The 18,380-nt window shown below is 53.6% G+C and overlaps 1 protein-coding gene across 3 annotated transcripts in view; it reads left to right on the top strand.

The window, feature by feature from the left end:
- MAP2K3 (mitogen-activated protein kinase kinase 3) overlaps window positions 1–14,599 on the top strand; it is a 30,274-nt gene extending 15,675 nt beyond the window's left edge. For all 3 annotated transcript variants that reach the window (XM_041401781.1, XM_041401782.1, XM_041401780.1), the window contains exons 2-13: window positions 1,162–1,194; window positions 1,575–1,644; window positions 3,403–3,451; window positions 5,840–5,953; window positions 6,618–6,737; window positions 6,898–7,014; window positions 7,156–7,207; window positions 8,017–8,144; window positions 8,716–8,793; window positions 10,589–10,728; window positions 11,422–11,467; window positions 11,857–14,599. In XM_041401781.1, coding sequence (XP_041257715.1) covers window positions 1,162–1,194; window positions 1,575–1,644; window positions 3,403–3,451; window positions 5,840–5,953; window positions 6,618–6,737; window positions 6,898–7,014; window positions 7,156–7,207; window positions 8,017–8,144; window positions 8,716–8,793; window positions 10,589–10,728; window positions 11,422–11,467; window positions 11,857–11,940 — 1,031 coding nt within the window. In that variant the 3' untranslated portion in view covers window positions 11,941–14,599. The remainder of the gene's footprint in view (window positions 1–1,161; window positions 1,195–1,574; window positions 1,645–3,402; window positions 3,452–5,839; window positions 5,954–6,617; window positions 6,738–6,897; window positions 7,015–7,155; window positions 7,208–8,016; window positions 8,145–8,715; window positions 8,794–10,588; window positions 10,729–11,421; window positions 11,468–11,856) is intronic.
- Window positions 14,600–18,380: the final 3,781 nt, after the last annotated feature.

Raw genomic sequence — 18,380 nt, 5'->3', positions numbered from 1 at the left:
ACCTTAGCAGTATGCTGCAGACCAGCTTTAACCCACAACCTCAGCAAGGTTTGCATTTGTGGAAGGACAGGGCAGGAGAGGTGAGTCCCAGGCACCTGTTTTATCTTGGAGCTGGCAGGGCACAGGGCTGGGGGCTGTCAGAGCTGGTTACATGTTGGGCATGTGTCTCCCTTGTGTCCTGCTGCAGCTGCAGGAGCTGTTGCACGGTGCTGTGTCCTGCTGAAATTGCAGCTCCTCGCTCTCCCCTCCCTTCCCTGGCAGCCTTTGGAGTGCTGGACTTTGTCCACACGCCTGCTCCCAGCAGCCAGGCAGGTAGGAGCTGTTCTGAAAGGCTGTCCAAGGCCACGCTGAGCTGTCTGCTCCCAGCTCCATGCCTGGAGCACACCTTGATATTCCTGCTTTCTAATGGATCCTCCAGCTCTGTGCAGCCACAGCAGCTTTAGCTGCAAAGTACCTTGTCTCTCCTGGGGGGATCAGGACCTCGATGCTCTCAGCTGCTGCACTTTCAGCTCCTTGGGGTCAGTTTATTTTCCCAGGGAGCCAGGATGGAATTTTCACCTGCAGGTTTCTGGCCCTGCCTGAGCCCCGTTTCCCTCTGCAGCAGTGAGTGTTGTTATCTCAGGGCTGTTTGGAGTGGGAGGAGGGGGACAAGAGCATCCTCTTGCCAGTCACTCCTGGTGCCTCAGCCCAGATTTGTGAGGGGTTCACTGCTGGCTGACAGCCAGCTCATGTCTGATTTTTCCTGTTTTCCATTTGTTGTGGATGGGGTGTCCCCTCTCCTGCTGGGACCAACTCCTTGCTTTAGCTGGATTTTGGAGTGCTTTTGCTGGATTTTTGCTGGATGTCTCATGGTCATTGCTCTCCATGCCAGATCCTGCTCTGGTTCTTCCCAGGAAAACCAGGCTGGGGCTGGGGCTCTGGGGGTCAAGGAGCCTCTGGACAGGGAAGGTTTTTTGGGAGCCCTGCACATCACTAATGGCGTGGGGACCTCTTGTGGCTGGAGAAACGGGGATGGGGCCAGGCTTGGCTGTGCTCCCAAAGCCCAGCTGCCTCCCTGTCCTGGAGCTCTGCTGAGTCCATGAACCATGAGGGGGACAGGGATGCTCTCTGGTTTGGCTGGAGCATGAAGACCTGAGCTGGTGTCTCGTTTTTCTCTTTCAGATTCCAAAGGATCCTTGGAGCCACACAAACCAGGTAGGTGCCCAACACAGATTGCAGCTTTCACCCCAGAAAGGGTTTAAATACCAAAGAGAGGGGACTGTTAATGGCCATGGAGGGTAAAAAGCACTTTTGGGGTACAGTGCTTGGCTGCAAGACCTGGAAAATGGTCTGTTAGTGCACCCTTGGCTATTTCTACAGAGCAATGCTCAAGAGTGTCATTGAGACCCACTTGTGCTCTGGCTCTTGCCTGAAATTTTGAGCAGGTGGTCACTGTGACCTTCTTGGCATTTTGCTGACCTTGGTGAGGGGTCCAAGCCGTGCATTCTTGCCTAGTAGCTGCTGGGAAGAGGGTGCTTGAAGGAAAAAAAGCAAAAATCCATTTGCTCACCTCCTGTGTGCATCTTTTCTTCCAGTGAAAGGCAAGAAGAAACGGGATCTGAGGATAACATGTGTCCCCATCAAACCACCCGTGGCCAACACCACGTAAGGATCCCTGCTGCTTAGAGCTTCTCCAGAGCTGGATTTGGCACTTCCTCGAGGGGAATGGCCTGGGAAGACTTCCCAAAATCAGCACAGTTATTCTTGTCTCTTAAGCTGGGGCTCGAGGGTGATGAGAAGGAATTGCACACGTGTGTGCAGACACGTGCACAGCGTGTGTCGCTCTGGGAGGTGCCTGTTTGGTAGGAAATGTCCTAAAGGCAAAGGCTCAGAATCCTCTGGGGAGCTCTCCCCAGTCCTTCTGCCATGGCTCTGCCAATGCCAAAGGGCCAAGATGTGGTAGAGAGAGTGAAGAAGAGGGAAGAATTGTAGTGCAGGGGAAGAGAAGTGTTTTTAGCTGGACCAGGACAGAAGCCAGAGGCACAAAGGCTGGGGAGTGTTTTACACGACCTGAGTGTCAGGTTTAGTTTGAGTTGTTTGCAGCTCCTTACCCTGCTAAAGGGAGGACACAGACATCTTGCACTGTTGTGCTGTTTGGGGCCAGTGCCCAGCAGTATCTCAGGGCACTGGAATTTCTCCCTGCCCTGTTTGCTTCAAGCTGCTGATGCTTGTTATGCCATGGGGGAGAGCCCAGGGTAGCAGTGCTTGGTTTGACAAAGAGCAGACTGCTAAAATTCCACTTCCATGGTGCTCTTCCAAAACACTTGGGGCTGCATCGCCACTGCTGAGCCTTGTTTGCTCCACAAACCTGTTCTAGAGAACTCCAGGAGAGCAGTGAAGTCCCCAAAAGGGAAATATCACTGCTGAAAACCCCAGGTAGAAAGGGGGAGGCAGGGGAGCTCCCCCACTGATGCTGTGCAGCCTCGCACAGCCCTGCCCTGCCTGTGACAACCACCTCCTTCCCCCACGGGCACATCTGTCTCTGCTCCTGCCAGGGCTTGAATTTCCCCTGGAGAAGGCCTCATGCTGGAGTCTGCAGGGCTTTGCATGCCCAGAGGCTGGTGCAAGCTGCCCACTGCTCCTTTTCTCCCTGCTTTTCAAGCTGCAGCGCAAATATTTGCACAGTGCAAGGCTTTTGCTCAGAGCCCAAAGTACTTCCTTGAAGCTGGAGGCTGCTCTGATGGGAATTGAGACTAAACCAGTTGGGCAATCTCTGCTCTTCAGAAGCTCCCAGGGGATGGGGAGAGCCCAGAAGTGAGGCACAAGGGGCAGAGCACTCACGGTGGCTCTAAAAGTACTGTGCTGCCCAGAATGGGAAGTGGGCAGCAATAAGGAAAAAAGCTATAAAGGACAACTTTCACCTGCCTGGTGTTGTACAAAGGGTGACACCAAAGTGCTGCCTGCTCTGCCTGCCTGGAACAGGCAGCAGAGTGTACACAAATGACTCACAGGGGAGGAATTACCTGTTGTTCCCTCGCGTGCGTTTCGGGCTACGTGGCTGTGCTCGTACAACACCTGCCTGTCAAAACATGACAGCTGAGCTGCTCTGCCGCAGAAACGTCTCATCTCGGCTCCTCAGGCTCCTCTCCTGAGCAGGAATGGTTTCACAGCCTGGTGGTTTGGTGCATGTCTCACCTGGCTGACTCCCCGGGGTTCTCACTGTGCCCCGTGGGTGTGGGGTGAGGCGTTACTGGCACGATGTAAAGCTTTTGTGGGTGTTTGGAGGGGGCTGGTTGGAACCTACAATGAAGCACAGGGGGGAAAGCAGCAGCTGAAAGTGCTCAAAGGAATGTGAAACCTAGCTCTGGCCAAGAGGGTGAATGAAGCTGGGCTTTCTCCTGACTCTTGTCTCATTCCTTGCAGGCCCCCGAGGAACTTGGACTCCAGGACGTTCATTACCATTGGAGATAAAGTACGTGTCAATGGGGTTTCTTTTTTTTCTTGCTTCCAGTCTGGTTTTCCCTGGGCATGGAGAGCTCTGTGGATTGTGCCTTGCAACCTGTCAGATCAGGAGTGCAGCCTCATGGGATACAACTTTCAATCTAAAGCATTCTAGGATGATCCAACCCATCTGTCCTAAATGAGGGTGGCTTCACTGAGCTCTCAGACTGCCCCTGACAAAGTCCCACAGGTCTGTGTTGCTGCTTGAGGCCCTGGAGAAGCTGGGCACAAAGTTTGTCTTATTCTCCAAAGTCTTTCCTAGTGACCTGATGAAAAACACTGCTAGAAATAGCCACTGTCTCTCTTTTATTTCGTTCTCTTGTTATGGGCTCACTTGGGGCTCCAGAAGCTGTTTGCAAACGAGCTAAAAATACTCTGCATTGGATCAGCCCTATATCTAGACCCTTCCAGGCTGGGAGGTGGCTTGGCTGATGGGATCTGGGTCCCTTGGCTTCAGTGCAAGGATTGACGAGAGGAAGCTTTGGCTGGTTCCAGGGAGCAATCCTGCTGCCTGTGCTGTTTTCTGGGCCTGGTGTTGTGTGTACAAGAGCTCTGGGAGAGATGCTCTCTGTGACAACCTGGGCACTGTGTGTGCAAGGGGACAGTGCTGCAGCCTAGGGAAAACTCTCTAGAGTCACTTCCTTGCCTGCTCCAGTGTTTGCAGGAAGGGTCTGGTCCGGGTATTTTGGAGTGACATGATGGAGAAGAGGACTTGGGCAGAAGTCCAGCTTCAGGAGTGGAGGTGGGTGGTGACCTCGGGTCCCTGGGATGTGCACAGGCCATGCCATGCATCCCATTGTCCTGGGAGGGCTCTGTGGGTGCATCCATCACCTCTTGTTGCTGGGCAGGGCAGTGCTGGTTCCTGGAGCGTGCTGGGAACCGCCAGCTTCTGGGGAAGTATCGGGGCGAATGCCAGGAAAGGAAAAACACAATAACCAGGAACAACTGCAGAACACGTGTCCAGAAAGCACCACCAGATCCTTCCTGGAGGCCCCTGCGAGCCTGCACCGCTCCTCTGCCAGCTGCCCGTGGCAGGAGGTCAGACATGTCCCCTCAGCCCTGCTGTCCTCATTTCAGGATCCACATCCTGCCCAGGAAAGGGCTGGCACCTTCCTGTGCCGGGCAGGGCACAGCTCAGTGCTGAGCTCAGGCACAGCCCTCCCTGCCCGCCACATCTGGCTGCAATCAGCAGCCACATCTGGCTGGAACCAGGGCTGGCAGGAAGGCCGGGCAGACCTGGTGGCTGCTGCCTGTGCTGAGGGGACAGTGCTGAGGGGACAGCTCTGGCAAACTGCCTGGCAGCCACATGTCCCAGCCAGAGCCATTTCCTCTCTCCCTGCTCAGGGCGTAGCTCGCAGGCACCGTATCCGGAGCTGTGCCCTGCTTGTTTCCCACCCTCACTGCCTTTGTGGCCACTGGGGCAGTTTGGCATCCTGGTATTATTTTCGTTGCCTGAGACCGGAGGAAAACTGGAGGCTGGATAAAGGCTGGCTGAAAGGAGGCCTGTGACTTATTAGGAGCGATGAATGCAGCTCCAAAAATAGCCCGTGTGTCACTCGGTTCGTGCCCTGCCCAGCAGAGCCAGCAATTACAGGGGAATGTGTCTTTAGGGAAACTTGTTTGTGGCTTGTGCAGGAGCTCACTGGCTCCCTGCAGCATCAGGCACTCGCTGGGGTGAGCATTGGCCATGGTTTTTTCACAGCTTAGGTAGTTGTTTTCTTGGTGTTAACTCAGGTTTTACCTTGCTGGCAGCTTTTTGGTGGTAGGAGAAGGTATTAAAAGTGGGTAAAACCTGTGTGAACTCACTGATAATTAGAAGTGGAGTTGCTGTGTGCACCCCATCCAAGAGAGGCTTTGCACAGGTGTTGTTAGACACACACAGGGGTTTTTGTGACTGATGATTTTTGGGATGTGGGGAGAGGTGAGGAATCCCTGTGTGCAGCCAGGGGTTTGGAGCATGGTGAAGGCTCCTGACTGCTGCCCATGTTGGCACAGGAGCTGTTAAAATCCTGCAAACAGTTCAGCAACTGCAGAAATACCCTTGTGTGGGTAATCCCCCACAGGCAGAGAGGCACCAACCTTTGGTGCCCTTTCTAGTGGCAACGTTCCCTGGGCTTAAAGGATGAAAGTCCTGATCTCCAGCAGCAGAGGGGGAATTAAATGAACCCTGGTGAATGTGGGGTGGAGGGTTTGGGCTGTGATTCAACAGAGCCAAAAATACCCCCATCCTCTCCAAGCGTGGTGCCTCTGGAGTCCTTCATTGCTTGAAACGCTCTGCACGAGCGAGCTGACAGTGTTGCTGCTGTCCTTGTTTTTAACGTGCTTGTCCCTGATGCCATTTTGTCCTCTCTCCCTAAAGAACTTCGAGGTGGAAGCTGATGACCTGGTGACCATTTCGGAGCTGGGCCGTGGGGCCTACGGCGTGGTGGAGAAGGTGCGGCACGCGCAGAGCGGCACCATCATGGCCGTGAAGGTGAGGACACCGCCTGGGCTGGGGACACCTGCGTGGGCTGGGGACCACGAGGGACAGCCCCAAGGGAGCAGAGGAACTGCTGAGCTCTACTGGTTGTGGCAAAATAACGACAGGCTTATCTGGCTTTGGCAGCCTCTGGTGTTCCTGGTGCGGTTTGGCCAGTGGAGGGTCTGTGCTGGTACTGGCTGGGCACGGAGGGGTTGATAACAGGCTTGGAAATCCAGGATTGGTACCTGCAGTGCAGGGCTGGGATGGCAGAGTGTCTGTCCAGGCTGCTGGCCTGGCCCTGCACCCACTGCAGAGCCTGCCAAGGGTTTGGCATTCATTAAGGTTCTGTCTGGCAGAATTTGGGCGTCTCCTCCTGGGTGCTGCTGGCTGCAAAATAAGGATAAAACACCCTGACCCCAGAACTGCAGCTCCTGAGTCAGGCTGGGGGATTCAAGGAGCTCAGTCCAAAGTTATGCTTATGCTTTTTTGCTTTGCTTGCTTTTAGCCATGCAAATTGGCCAGTTAGCCAACGTTTGAATATCTACTAATGTCTTCTACTGTTTGAATATCTACTAATATCTTCTGCTGTTTGAATATCTGATTTTCTACTGTTTGCGTATCTGATATCTGGTTACCCCACCTACACCAAACTCTTGTTGTTTCATATTTGTCTCAGAGGATTCGAGCCACTGTGAACACTCAGGAGCAGAAGAGGTTGTTGATGGACCTGGACATCTCCATGAGGACAGTTGACTGCTTCTACACAGTCACCTTCTACGGAGCCCTCTTCCGTGAGGTACTGACCTGCTGGTGCCTGGGGGCACCTGGGGCTGTGGGATTGCACTGGGGACACCAAACTGTCCCCAAAACACCTCTGTGTTCTTCTTCAGCCCAGCTCTTTATCTCCCTTGGGTTTCCAGGGAATTCCCTCTCAGCTGCTTTCTCTCCATCTGCAGGGTGACGTGTGGATCTGTATGGAGCTCATGGACACTTCCCTAGATAAATTCTACAAGAAAGTACTGGAGAAGAAGAAAACCATCCCTGAGGACATTTTGGGAAAAATGGCTGTGTCTGTGAGTGGCTCTTGGGTTCTTAGATGGGTTTGTGCATCCCCCTTCCTGCTGGAGACCTCACCTGAGGCCTCTGGTGTGTTTGCAGTGAGAGGCTGCTGCTGCCTGTGACTCATGGGTGCTTTTCCACTCTTTTATCCCCAGATTGTACGAGCTCTGGAGCACCTGCACAGTAAACTGTCTGTAATCCACAGAGGTAAGTGCTAGATCTGGTTAGTGGAGTGTGGCTGGAGATCCAACCTTGAAATAGGCTAGGGGAGGAGGGCTCCTTTCCAGGTGTACTGTGTCCCTGTGGGATGCCTAAAGTGGAATCTGCTGGTGCTTAGGGCTGTTGTGAACAGATCTAGATGCTTGTTCTTGAGATGCTTCCCTTTCTGCAGAGTGTTCTCTTCCTCCTTTCCAGACGAAGGGTTGAATGTAACAACAGAATTCCTCACCACCTGTATTTTATGAGCATCTCTGTCTCTCTTGGAGTACAGAAGTGCCTTAAAGGCAGCTCTTGGAGATAAAATCCCCAAATCCTCCTGGCTGGGCAGTTTTAGCAAAGTGAGGGCTGAAGGAGACCTTACAAAATCACAGATGGGAATTGTAACACCCAGCTCTTGCTCTCTGTCCTGGTAAAGTCCCTTGTTATGGACAAGTCCCTTGTTGTTCCTTGTAGTTGTGGACTGATCAGGATGTGCATGAGACAAACTCTCCTGAAGATTTGGTAGAGCTGTGCTGGGCACATAAATCTCTCCTGAGGAGCTGGGGATAAACTCCTCAACACTTTATTTCAGCCTTTTGACCTGCCTTTTGACCAGGCCTTGTTCTCCCTAAGGACATGGTTGTAGTTCACCTGTGAATAACTTTAACTGCAATAAGACTGGTGGGGCTTTGTCACCCTTCCCCTGTCTTGGGGCCTGCCTGGTCCCTCCCAGGCCTGCAGGGAATTGCCAGTTTTGTCACAGACTCTTCAATACCCCCTGCAAACACCCAAATTTTCCCTCTTGCTTTTCCTCTTAGACGTGAAACCTTCCAACGTGCTGATCAACAAGGAGGGGCACGTGAAGATGTGTGACTTTGGGATCAGTGGGTACTTGGTGGACTCTGTTGCCAAGACCATGGATGCTGGCTGCAAACCCTACATGGCTGTAAGTGCAACCCTGTGCAGCCTCAGCCCTGGCTGTAAGAGGCTGCTGCTTAGAAATCAGTCTGTTCCACCTGCACCCTGAGATAAAAGCCACTCAGGGGTGCTCTGGTCTCCCTGACTCAGCAGAGCCTCCCTTTAAGCCCAGCTCTGTGTATTAATCCCACAGCGACTCTCCCTCTGCCTCTTCCATTTGCAGAAGGACACAAAACTGGTTGTGGCACTGCTCCTTGTTGGATAGAAAGTGCTGAGGCTTTTCTTGGCAGGATTGTTTAGTTTCATCCTTAAGTCAGTATGAATTTCCCTTTGCCATCTGTGGCATCCATGTGGGAAGTGTGTGCTCCTGAGGCAGGGATCATGCAAGTCTCACTCTCCTGCAAAGAGGCAGAGTTGATGTGACTTGTGTGGAGCAAGATGTGGCTTTCATCAGAGCTAGATTTGACCTCAGACCCTGCCTCCCTGAGGGCATGAGCCAGGGAAATCCACCCAGCCTGGCTTTTGGAGCCAGAGATGTGCTCTGTGGGGTTTGCACTGGGAAAGCAGGAGTGGTGACATCTCCCATTTTGCTGTTACAGCCAGAAAGAATAAACCCTGAGCTGAACCAGAAGGGCTACAACGTGAAGTCAGATGTCTGGAGCCTTGGGATCACAATGGTAACACCAAGGGCTGGGATCTGGATCTGCAGCCCCGGGGCTGGGATGGGGTTTGGGCAGGTGGGGCTGTACCCTGCTGGGAGCACTGGCAGCTGGGTGGGTGCTCATGAAGCAGGACTCAATTTCAGCATGACAGCTCAGGGCAGTGGGGTTAATTACCCAGGGAATTCAGGCTCCCAGCAGACAATATCAGGATGACCATGAGTATCCACACTGAGTATCCAAGAGTCTGGCTTTTAATTGCTCTGTAGTTTCCTGCCTGCTGGCTGAGGGGTGGTCAGTGGAGCAGGGTTTGCTGCAGCTGGGGCTCAGCCTTCCTGCTTCACCCACCCCCAGGTCACCAGAGCCTTGCAGGGGATTCCAGTCCTGCTGCAGTGAGAGCTGCTGTGTGTGTGGTTTGCAGCAAATCATGCCTGTGGGGTAGCTCAGAGCAGCCAACAGGAAGGGGAAATGCTTTCAGTTCCAAAATTGCAGCTGCTTGGGATGGTTTATCTGCCTCCTGCAAGAAACAGATCTTGCAGAAAGCAGCTGAGATCCTCTGGCGCCAGTGGACAAAGGAAATCCCAGCTGTTGGCTCCAAGGGATGCTGCCTGGGAAACAGCTCCTGCTTTCCAGGAGACTCTCTCTCTGAGGGTAGATTATTTTCAGGAATTTTTCCTGTGCCCTCTTAGCTGTGGCTTCTGTTTTGGGGGCTGTATCCCTGTGTTTGTGCATGCTGTGTCTTGGCATATATTCCCTCTTCCCCGGCGTGGTCTCATCCAAACCCAAGTGCCAAACCCAAGCTCCTCTCCCTGGTGTCCCCATGCCAGTGCAGAGTTGGTCTGGCTGACTGGAAATGTCATCAGCTCTGAGCTGCAGGAAGCTGTGGGATGGGAGACTCTGAGTGATGGAATATCCAAACCTTTCAGGACACCTTGCTGGAAGCTGGCCAGCCTGCAGCTGAATGGAGCCCCAGAATGTTTGGTTCCCTCTTGTGTCTTCCTCCTGGGCTGTCTTCCTGGGGTTTTTCAGGTTTATTTTCTTTATGAAGGAGTTGGATTGATTTCAGACCAGGCAGTTTGTGGGCCATTGAGTTGCGGGGCTATTCCAGGCCTTCCTGGGCTGGTGGCTTCATTCAGTTTTGCAGCAGCAGGAACTGAGCTCCCCTGACCTGAGCCAGAGGCAGGGAGGGACACTGGGCTCTGTCCCAGTCTCTGTCCTTTCAGGTTTGTTATTCCTCCCATCCCATCACACCCCACCAGGCAGGTCTCAAGGTTCTGTTGTCCATTTTGAGGCAGGAACTTATCCTTGGCATGAGGAGACTACCAAAGAGCTGTGACCAACTTTTTCCTGCTTAAATGAGGGATGGAGCAGAGGTGACTTGTAGGAAGAACCCAGTAATTGAGGTGGTTTTGGCAAAATTATGTTCTAGCACTTAATTTTTCTTGGATTTGTGGATTTTTTGTGTGTTTACATTATGCAGTGGCAGCCCAAGGCCCAGAGGCTGCCTTAGGGCCAGCAGAGCACTTTGGAAGCCAGTGCAGAAACTGTGTGCTGTTACTATTATCTTTTTAAATAATCCCATTTTACATATCTTTTGTGACTTCCTGTAAATGCATTAATATGCTGAACCAACCTCAAAAGGAAGTATTTTTGGCCTCTGGGTCTTTGTATTTAAAAAAAAAAAAAAAAGGTGGTATGACCCAAATTGAAGATGGTTTGTAAGGAAAGAGGGTTTTCCCTTGAATCTGAGCTGGCTGAGCATCGTGGGGTTGTGCCTGGTGTGTGTCTCACGTTGCTCTGCCTCCACCCCCAGATTGAACTGGCCATTCTCCGCTTCCCCTACGAGTCCTGGGGGACGCCCTTCCAGCAGCTCAAGCAGGTGGTGGAGGAGCCCTCGCCCCAGCTGCCCCCTGAACGCTTCTCCAAGGAGTTCGTGGACTTCACAGCACAGTGGTGAGGCTCCAGCAGGGACTGCTGGCTCTCCCAGCCTGCCTGAGGAGTAGCTCTGATCCGTAGGGGTTGGAGAGAAGAGTGGGGCTGGCTTTGCTGTCCTTTGGGAGCCCGTTTCTGCCCTCCTCGCTGTACCTGGTGCTCAGCAGGGCAGGAAGCGCTGCCCAGACTGGTTTTGCTCTCAGCCTGACTCACCCAGGCTGGCTGGAAGGTGCAGAGGTTTCTCTTCCCCTTCTCCTGTCGCTGCTGCTGAAATGTTGGTGTTTTCTGGCAAAGTGGCAGTGAAACCAGAACCAACCCCTGGCAGCCTCTGGGTGAAAGCTGCTTTGTGGTTTTGTGGGAAGCTGCTCCCTCAGGGTGTTCCCTGCTCCCTGGGTGCTGCCAGGCAAAGGCAAGCTCACCCTGCAGGTGCTGGGAAACCATATCCTCTCCTTCCCAGTTGTTCTGCTCTGTGTGGGGCAGACTGCAGAGCTGCTTGGCTTGTGCTTTTTGTGGCAAAACACTGAGTTGTCCTTCCCCAGTTACCTGCCTGGCTGCTTTGCTGGTGGTAAAAACCTGCTCAGGCAAGGAGGGAGAGGGGTGGGTGCAGCCCACGGGAAGCATTTCATGTTGGGTGGGAATGGGAGATCCCCTATGACAGACCACATAAAGCAAAAGATCCTACAGCCTTTCTGTCCCATTTTTTTTTCCTTCCAGCTTAAGGAAGAACCCAGCTGAGCGAATGAACTATTTAGAACTTATGGTGAGTGCAGAGCTGCTTCTGCTGGTCTTTATGCCCAGTTTTGAAACTCAAGTCAGGGTCCAGCAGGGAAATGGGTCAACACATGGGTGATTTTTCAGGCATGGAGTGGGATGGGTGTAGTGTGTGAGAGGTGGAAGGCTGTGTTGATTTCATGGGTGTTAAGGTCAGGGTTTCCAGGTGTTTTCTCCCTCTGTCCTATCTGCTCTTGGAGAGTTTAGATCTGGAAGGATGGTAGTACAGGTGCCAAGGTGGCAGAACTGAGAAATGCCAAAGTTCACCTTTCAGCTGAAGAATGGTGTCCGTGGGAGTCTGGGGAGGAGGGTGGAGTCCACCTCCAGCAGTGTGACATCCCCGGGCTTGGCTGATGTTTTATTTGATCTCTTTGGCAGGAACACCCTTTCTTCACCTTGCATGACACCAAAGAGACTGACATGGCCTCCTTTGTGACAGAGATCCTCGGGGAAGACTCCTAACTGCCAGCTCCCAGCTCCCTGCAGTCCCTCCATCCCGGCTTCCCCGCAGGAGAGCGAGCGAGGACTCGAGTTCACCGTGGTTTGCACAAATCACAAATCCACCTTCCCGGCCTGGGGGCATCTCTGGCCCCATCAAAATCTCTTTTCTCTTTGCCCTGAGGAAAAAAATCCTCCAGGAGGAGCCTTTTGAAGCCAACAGCTTCCCAGCCAAGCCGAGGACTCTGAAGGCTCAGGAGGTCCCTGGAGAGGAGCAGTGCCTGAGCAGGCAGAGGGTGCCCGAGGCCACCTCCCCTCCCAGTACCCAGAGCACAGCACAGGGGGTTGTGTTTCTTTGCTGTTGGGAGAAGACAGAGAGAATCAGTGCTGCTGTGCTTCTCCCACTCCTCTCCTGCCTGCTCAAAGCCCCTTCCCCGGAGTCTGGTCTCACTTGCCTTCCCTCTGTGCCTGGCTCTCTGCCCCCAGGAGCTCACACAGCTCTAGGGGCTCATGGGGTCCCTGGGCTGCTGCTCACCCCTGAGGCTGTTTTAATGCCTGGCTCAACACCTTAAGGACCCTTTGAGGCAGCACCAGCTCGGGCATCCCTCTCCCTCAATCAATGCTGCTCTCTTGAGGAGAGGGGGGAAAAGGCATTTTACCACGAGCCCACTGTGCCACAAGCTGCAGCCCACGCTGTCCCCACACCCGTCTGTGGGGCTTCACCCAGCATCCATCCATCCATCCCTTCCCTCGTGGGCACGAGGTGATGGAGACACAGCAGCTGCCTGTCCTCCCTGTGGCCCTGGCCTGGGAGGTCACATCCCTGCCCCGGGCATCGCCTTCCACAGCCCTGACTGCCTCACCCTGCCTGGCTCCCCAAGAGGCCTCTGCTCCATCTGCTTTCCAGCCTGGAGCTGCTGTCAGACCTCGCACTGTGGCGCTGTTCCAGAGGCTGAACTCGCACCCCTGGTGTCCCAAACTGTCCCCAACCCCTGTGGGTGCCAGGAGAGCCAAACCCCAGGGACTGGCCCGGGGCTGCTGGCAGTTGTACATTTGATGTCTATATATAATGGACTTTGTAACGCGTTTCCTAGGTTTGATCTAACTCGCTATAAATTAAAGCCCTTCTGTGTGGGAGGAGGGAGGAGCAGTTCCTTCTCTGCTGACAAATCCACTGTGAAAACCTGATGTGTTTCCCCAAGCTCCCAGCCTGAGGAGCCAAGGGGGAGCAGGAGGGGTTTTTGGCTTCTACTGTACATGATCACGGATAAACGCACCGGCTGTGGATTTTGGTTTTGTTTTTTTTTTCTTTTTTAAAAAAAATAATTGAGTTTTTCTGAAGGATTTTTTTTTTCTTTTCTAATATATATTTGTGTGTGTGTATGTGTGCTCTATATATATTATATATTTTTAAATCAATGATGAATGTGTGGATGTCTATGTGGCCAGCAGATCTGGCGTAATAACATTTTTCTGGCTAAATTTGGGCAGGTGGGGAAGGGGTCACTAGAAAACACTCTGGCCTAAGATTACTTTTTTTCTTTCTTTTTTAAAGAAATGCATCTATTTTTTAACTGAATCTTTTAAATATGTTATTCCTGAAATTCATGCCCTGGAGGTCTGGATTTCAGGGTGAATTTCCAGTGTTCAGGGTCCCCCTCAATGAAGAATGATGTTCCCTTAAATTCATTATCCCCCCTCCTGCAGTCCAGGGTTTGATGCAGTGCTGGGGACCCCCTGCCTGGGAACTGGGGTGCTCCACATCATCTATCCCCACAAGCTGCTCCTGGGAAAGCTGCTTTGGGGCAAATGGTTTTCAGCCCTTGATGCATCACACAGCCAAGGCTTTTCCTGTGCCATCCCTCTGATCCCCCTCCCTGAGTCAACAAACCCTGAGGAACCCAGCCCAGGTGGAGCTGCACAAACCCTGTTCAGCTTCAGTTCGACCCTGACCCCCAGCCCAGCTCTGGGTGGAAAATAAGGAAGTGATTGATGTTCTCCATGTCTCCCTCCTCCTCATCCTGCTCTGCAAACCACCCGACACTCACCTGTACCTGCTTGGTTTGACAGCTTTGCTGCTGAGATGTACAATTGTATTTTTTTTCATAGTTGGATACTTTGAATTATTTTTGTTTTGAGTTGAGCTTCTGGGTTTTCTCCCTTCTCTCTTTGTTTAAACCCTTTTCCCCTTCCTTTATCTCACCCTTTTTTGGTGCTTTGGGGAATGGTGTTCATTTTTGTAAAAAATTTTTTTTGCATGCTTTTTTTTTTTTTTTTCTGTATTTCTCCTCCTGGAGAAAGTCCTGATTTCTGTATTTTGGGATAAGGGAGCATCTGCCCTTTCAAACACAGGGGAGATGGCTCTGGGGTGGGCTTGGGCCCCTGTGGATGAGCTGAGGCTTTGATGAGGAGGCAAACACACCACACCTCCCTGTGCCATTTCCTCTGCTTCATTCTACACGGGTCTGACCTGTCCAAATCCCGTGTCCCTTTTCACCTCTCTGCTTCCCTGTCCCACCTCATTCCCTCTGCAGTGGCAGTTCCCTGGGGAGAACCAGCTTGGCTTTAAGGTGGGCGAGGATTTTGACTCACACGGGAAGCCCCTCTCCCCTTGTATTTTTGGGAATGGTCTGTACCCCTCAACCCCCATCCTTGTTTCCAATAAAATTCACCCTCAAACCTGCTGCTTGTCTCTTGCTGTTTGAGCATCAGCTGGGGGCTGTTTGGGGCAGCAGCTTGGAGGGGGATCCTGCTTTCTCATAGTGTGGGGTGGTGCTGCTGCTGATTTGGGGGTTGTACAAGCTGTGACCCTTGGGATGGGATCCCCCCCCTGGGTCCGGGGGTGCAGGAGCCTGTGGAGGGATGCTGGTTCCAGTGTGGGCTTGCACAACCCGGGACCCCCAACTCAGCATCCCAGGAGTGGGACCCCGGGAACGCTGCCCAGGGTTCTGCTGCTCCTGCGGCCGGGCGGGAGGGTGAGGCTCTGGGTTTCTGGGGCAGGGAGAGGCTCTCCATGGACGGGATCCTCTCGAGTCCAGGGTCCCGGGGCAGCAGGCGCTGCCCGCGGCCGCGAGGGGGAAGCAGCGCCCGGAGCCGGGACCGGCGGGATGAGCCTGGATCCACGGGGGGGAACATCCACCGGGACAGCCGGGGGGGGACTGGATCCCCGGGGCGGGACAGCCGGGATGAGCCTGGATCCACGGGGGGGAACATCCACCGGGACAGCCGGGATGAGCCTGGATCCACGGGGGGGAACATCCACCGGGACAGCCGGGATGAGCCTGGATCCACGGCGGGGAACATCCACCGGGACAGCCGCGATGAGCCTGGACCCTCGGGGTGAGCATCCACCGGGACGAGCCTGGATCCGCAGGGCTGAGCCCCCACCGGCGGCGGGACCCGGCGGAGCCCCCCTTTCCATCCCAAGCTGCTGTGATCCCCCCCCTCTCAGCACCTCCCAGACCTCCCTCTGCCGGGATTAGAGCAGGGGAGTCCGGGGGATCAAGGAAACAGCTCCTTCCCAAGTATTTTCTTTGTCAGCCCTCTCCAGGCAGGATCAGGTCGGGGACACCGCGTCCCTCTAGCACGGGGATATTGGTGGCGATGCTTTGCCTGGAAATGGGGTCAGGGGGGTCAGCAGTGCTGGGGAGAGCAGGGACCCCGGAACACCCATCCGTGTGGCGTGGGGACACGCTTGGAGGGGGCCCGACCTGCTGGGAGCTGGAGTCTGCTCTGTTCCAATTACCAGCTTAATAGCTACATCGAGACCATTAAAAATGCATCAGTGCCTCCGAGGAAAGAACTTCAGGAGAAGTGGAAAATTCATCACTTTGAGTTCCCATATTAGGAGCAAAGGTGTTTTTTTTCCCTCCCATTTGTCTCAAACAGAGGCAAAACGAGGTTATTTCTGCCTGGTGACTCCCGCATGGGACTGTCACGGGGTGTGAACAGGCAGTGCCCAAACCTGGGTGAGAAGGACACAGCTCCCACTGCTGAGAAGGGAAAACTCAGCACATCCAGCACAGGCAGGGGCATGGGGACTATCAGGGCTGCAGCAGCTCAGTCCTCCTCAGATGAAGGACCAACAGCTCTCCCTGCCCTGGGCTGAGAACACGTGTTGGGAGCAACATGCGATAATGAGCGAGGCAGGGACTCTGGGCTGGGGTGAAGGAGTGCTTCATTGCAAAAAACCCCAGGCAGGTGCAAAGGAGTGCTCCTCATTGCCAAAAACCCCAGGCAGGTGCGAAGGAGTGCTCTTCATTGCCAAAAACCCGGCCTTTCTAAGCACTTAGCCAGTTATCATGGTTTGAAGGCACAACAAGCCCAAGTCAACCAACCACCAGACACCACGAAATGGACATGACATGGACATGTGGCAGTCATGCAGCACCTCTCTCACATCTCTCACATCTCTGTACCCCTATTCCAGCTGAGTCACTCCCCCATAGCTCCCTTCTCCTTAGCCTGAGTGACAGGCTGGGGCCATCTTGTGAGGCATTCCCTTTATAAAGCCTTGCAAGCAGTCCCTGTAAAAGGGCAGACACCAATGTGCTCCCCCAGTCCACTGCAGGTGTTTGTACTGGTCATACTGGCCCTTTGCAGGGGAAGTTCATCAGGAGCTGCAGTGGTAGGACAAGGAGTAATGGGTTCAAACTGAAAAGGGGAAAACGAAGGCTTGAAGCACTTATGAAATTCTTGGCTGTGAGAGTGGGGAGGCCCTGGCACAGGGTGCCCAGAGAAGCTGTGGCTGCCCCATCCCTGGAAGTGTCCCAGGCCAGGTGGAATGGGGCTTGGAGCAACCTGGGGTAGTGGAAGGTGTGCCTGCCCATGGCAGGGGGTGGAACTGGGTGATCTTTAAGGTCCCTTCCAACCCAAACCCTTCTGTGCTTCCATTCTTTTTTGGTTCTCTCCAGGAGCTCCTGAGCTGGAGCTCACGCTGTTCCTAAGAGCCGCGTGCGGAGGAGGGCTGGCTAATGGATTAGCAGGGGGTGTGATGATGCAGCCAGTTTTCTGGGGCTGAGGGTTATTTATTTTGCTTAATTTTTCTTTTTTTCTTTTTCCTTTTTTTTTTTTTTCAGATGGTGGCTGAGCCCGTATCTAGGACAGGGGTGTTTTTTTTTGGTTTGGGTGCCCTGTGGGCACCTTGTCGCTCGATGGTGTAAATTAGCGAGTTCACCCAGGCCAGGGGTTTGTACCAGACATCTTCAATCCTCCCCTAATAGCTGCCTCACCCAGAAACTTCCAAAGCCCTTGTAGCACCTAAGCACTAATGAGCTGAGGCTGCAGAATAGCAATGAGGCCTCAGGAATATGGATCAGCCTTTCCTGGCCCAGCCAGAGGCGCTGAAATCGTTTCAGCCGGCGCCCAGAGGGACCAGTGCAGCCCAGCTGGGAGAGAAGGGTTTAAATGAGGTGCATTGGGTGGAGGAGCCTTTGCTGCCCATGAGGAGCTGCTGAGGATGTCTCCCAGCTCTCCTCTCCAAACAGAAGTGTGGGTGGCTTGTGTTGAGGTGAGGAGAGCTCAAACTGTGATCGAACCACTGCTGTCCAGGTGTGTTGGTGCCCTGCCTTTTCCCCCTGATAATTGATCATCCCTGGTTGATCTATGTTTGTTTCTAAGTTTTGTTTTTACTGCTGCCTTGGACAAAGCATCTCCAAGCCCTTCCCGCCTGTCCCAGCAGCCTGGTTTGCACATCCAGCCCCAGAGTGTGTATTTATGGTGTGAGATGTTCCATCCGTCCGTGCACAGCTGCTTTGCTGCTCCATCCCCTGGGAATTCCACAGCACCAACACCAACTCCCCATCAACAGGGTGCTGGAAAACTGGGGTGATTTCTGCCGCAGCCCCAAACCAGGAGGAAAACTCCCCTCTTCCCCAGCAATGCCAACCTCCAGCCTTCCCTCTCAGCTTGAAACTCCCATTGATTTTTCCGAGCCGGGAATGCTGGTGGGGGAACGTGGGGGTGGGAGAAGGAAGCCTTAGCAGCACAAAGCCTGGAAATATCAAAGCTCGACGCCAGCTCCCCGGGGGTGACCGGGGAGGTCACCTGCCAGGCAGGGAGCCCCGGTGCCCCGGCGGGTTGCCGGGAGCCTTTCCAGCCCCTCTCCTGCTGCGTTAACCTTTCTGGAAATGCCAAGCCGAGCTGGAACAGCCTGTTTATTTCCAGACCCGGGCGCTGCAGGAACACAGGCAGGGGGCTGAGAGGAGCCTGGTGAGCCACGGTGGCTTTTGCGCCTGATTTACATCTCGGGGCAGCTCGGGTGGAGGAGGAGACAGAAACCTTGACGAGCCAAAGCTGCTGCCTTGATATCAGCTGTGTTTTCCTCAGTGTCATTCCCCGCTCAATTTCTCCGGGAGGGATACACTCTCCTCTGATTGAAGCTGCGATTTCATAAATAAACCCCGAGGTTTCAGGAAAAAAAAAAAAAAAAAAAAAAAAAAACCAAAAAAAAAACCTTTGCCTTG

This window comes from Onychostruthus taczanowskii, unplaced genomic scaffold (genome assembly GCF_017590055.1).
Source record: "Onychostruthus taczanowskii isolate IOZ18803 unplaced genomic scaffold, ASM1759005v1 scaffold19, whole genome shotgun sequence".
Taxonomy (NCBI): Eukaryota; Metazoa; Chordata; class Aves; order Passeriformes; family Passeridae; genus Onychostruthus; species Onychostruthus taczanowskii.
This window is presented reverse-complemented; position numbering and strand designations above follow the sequence as displayed.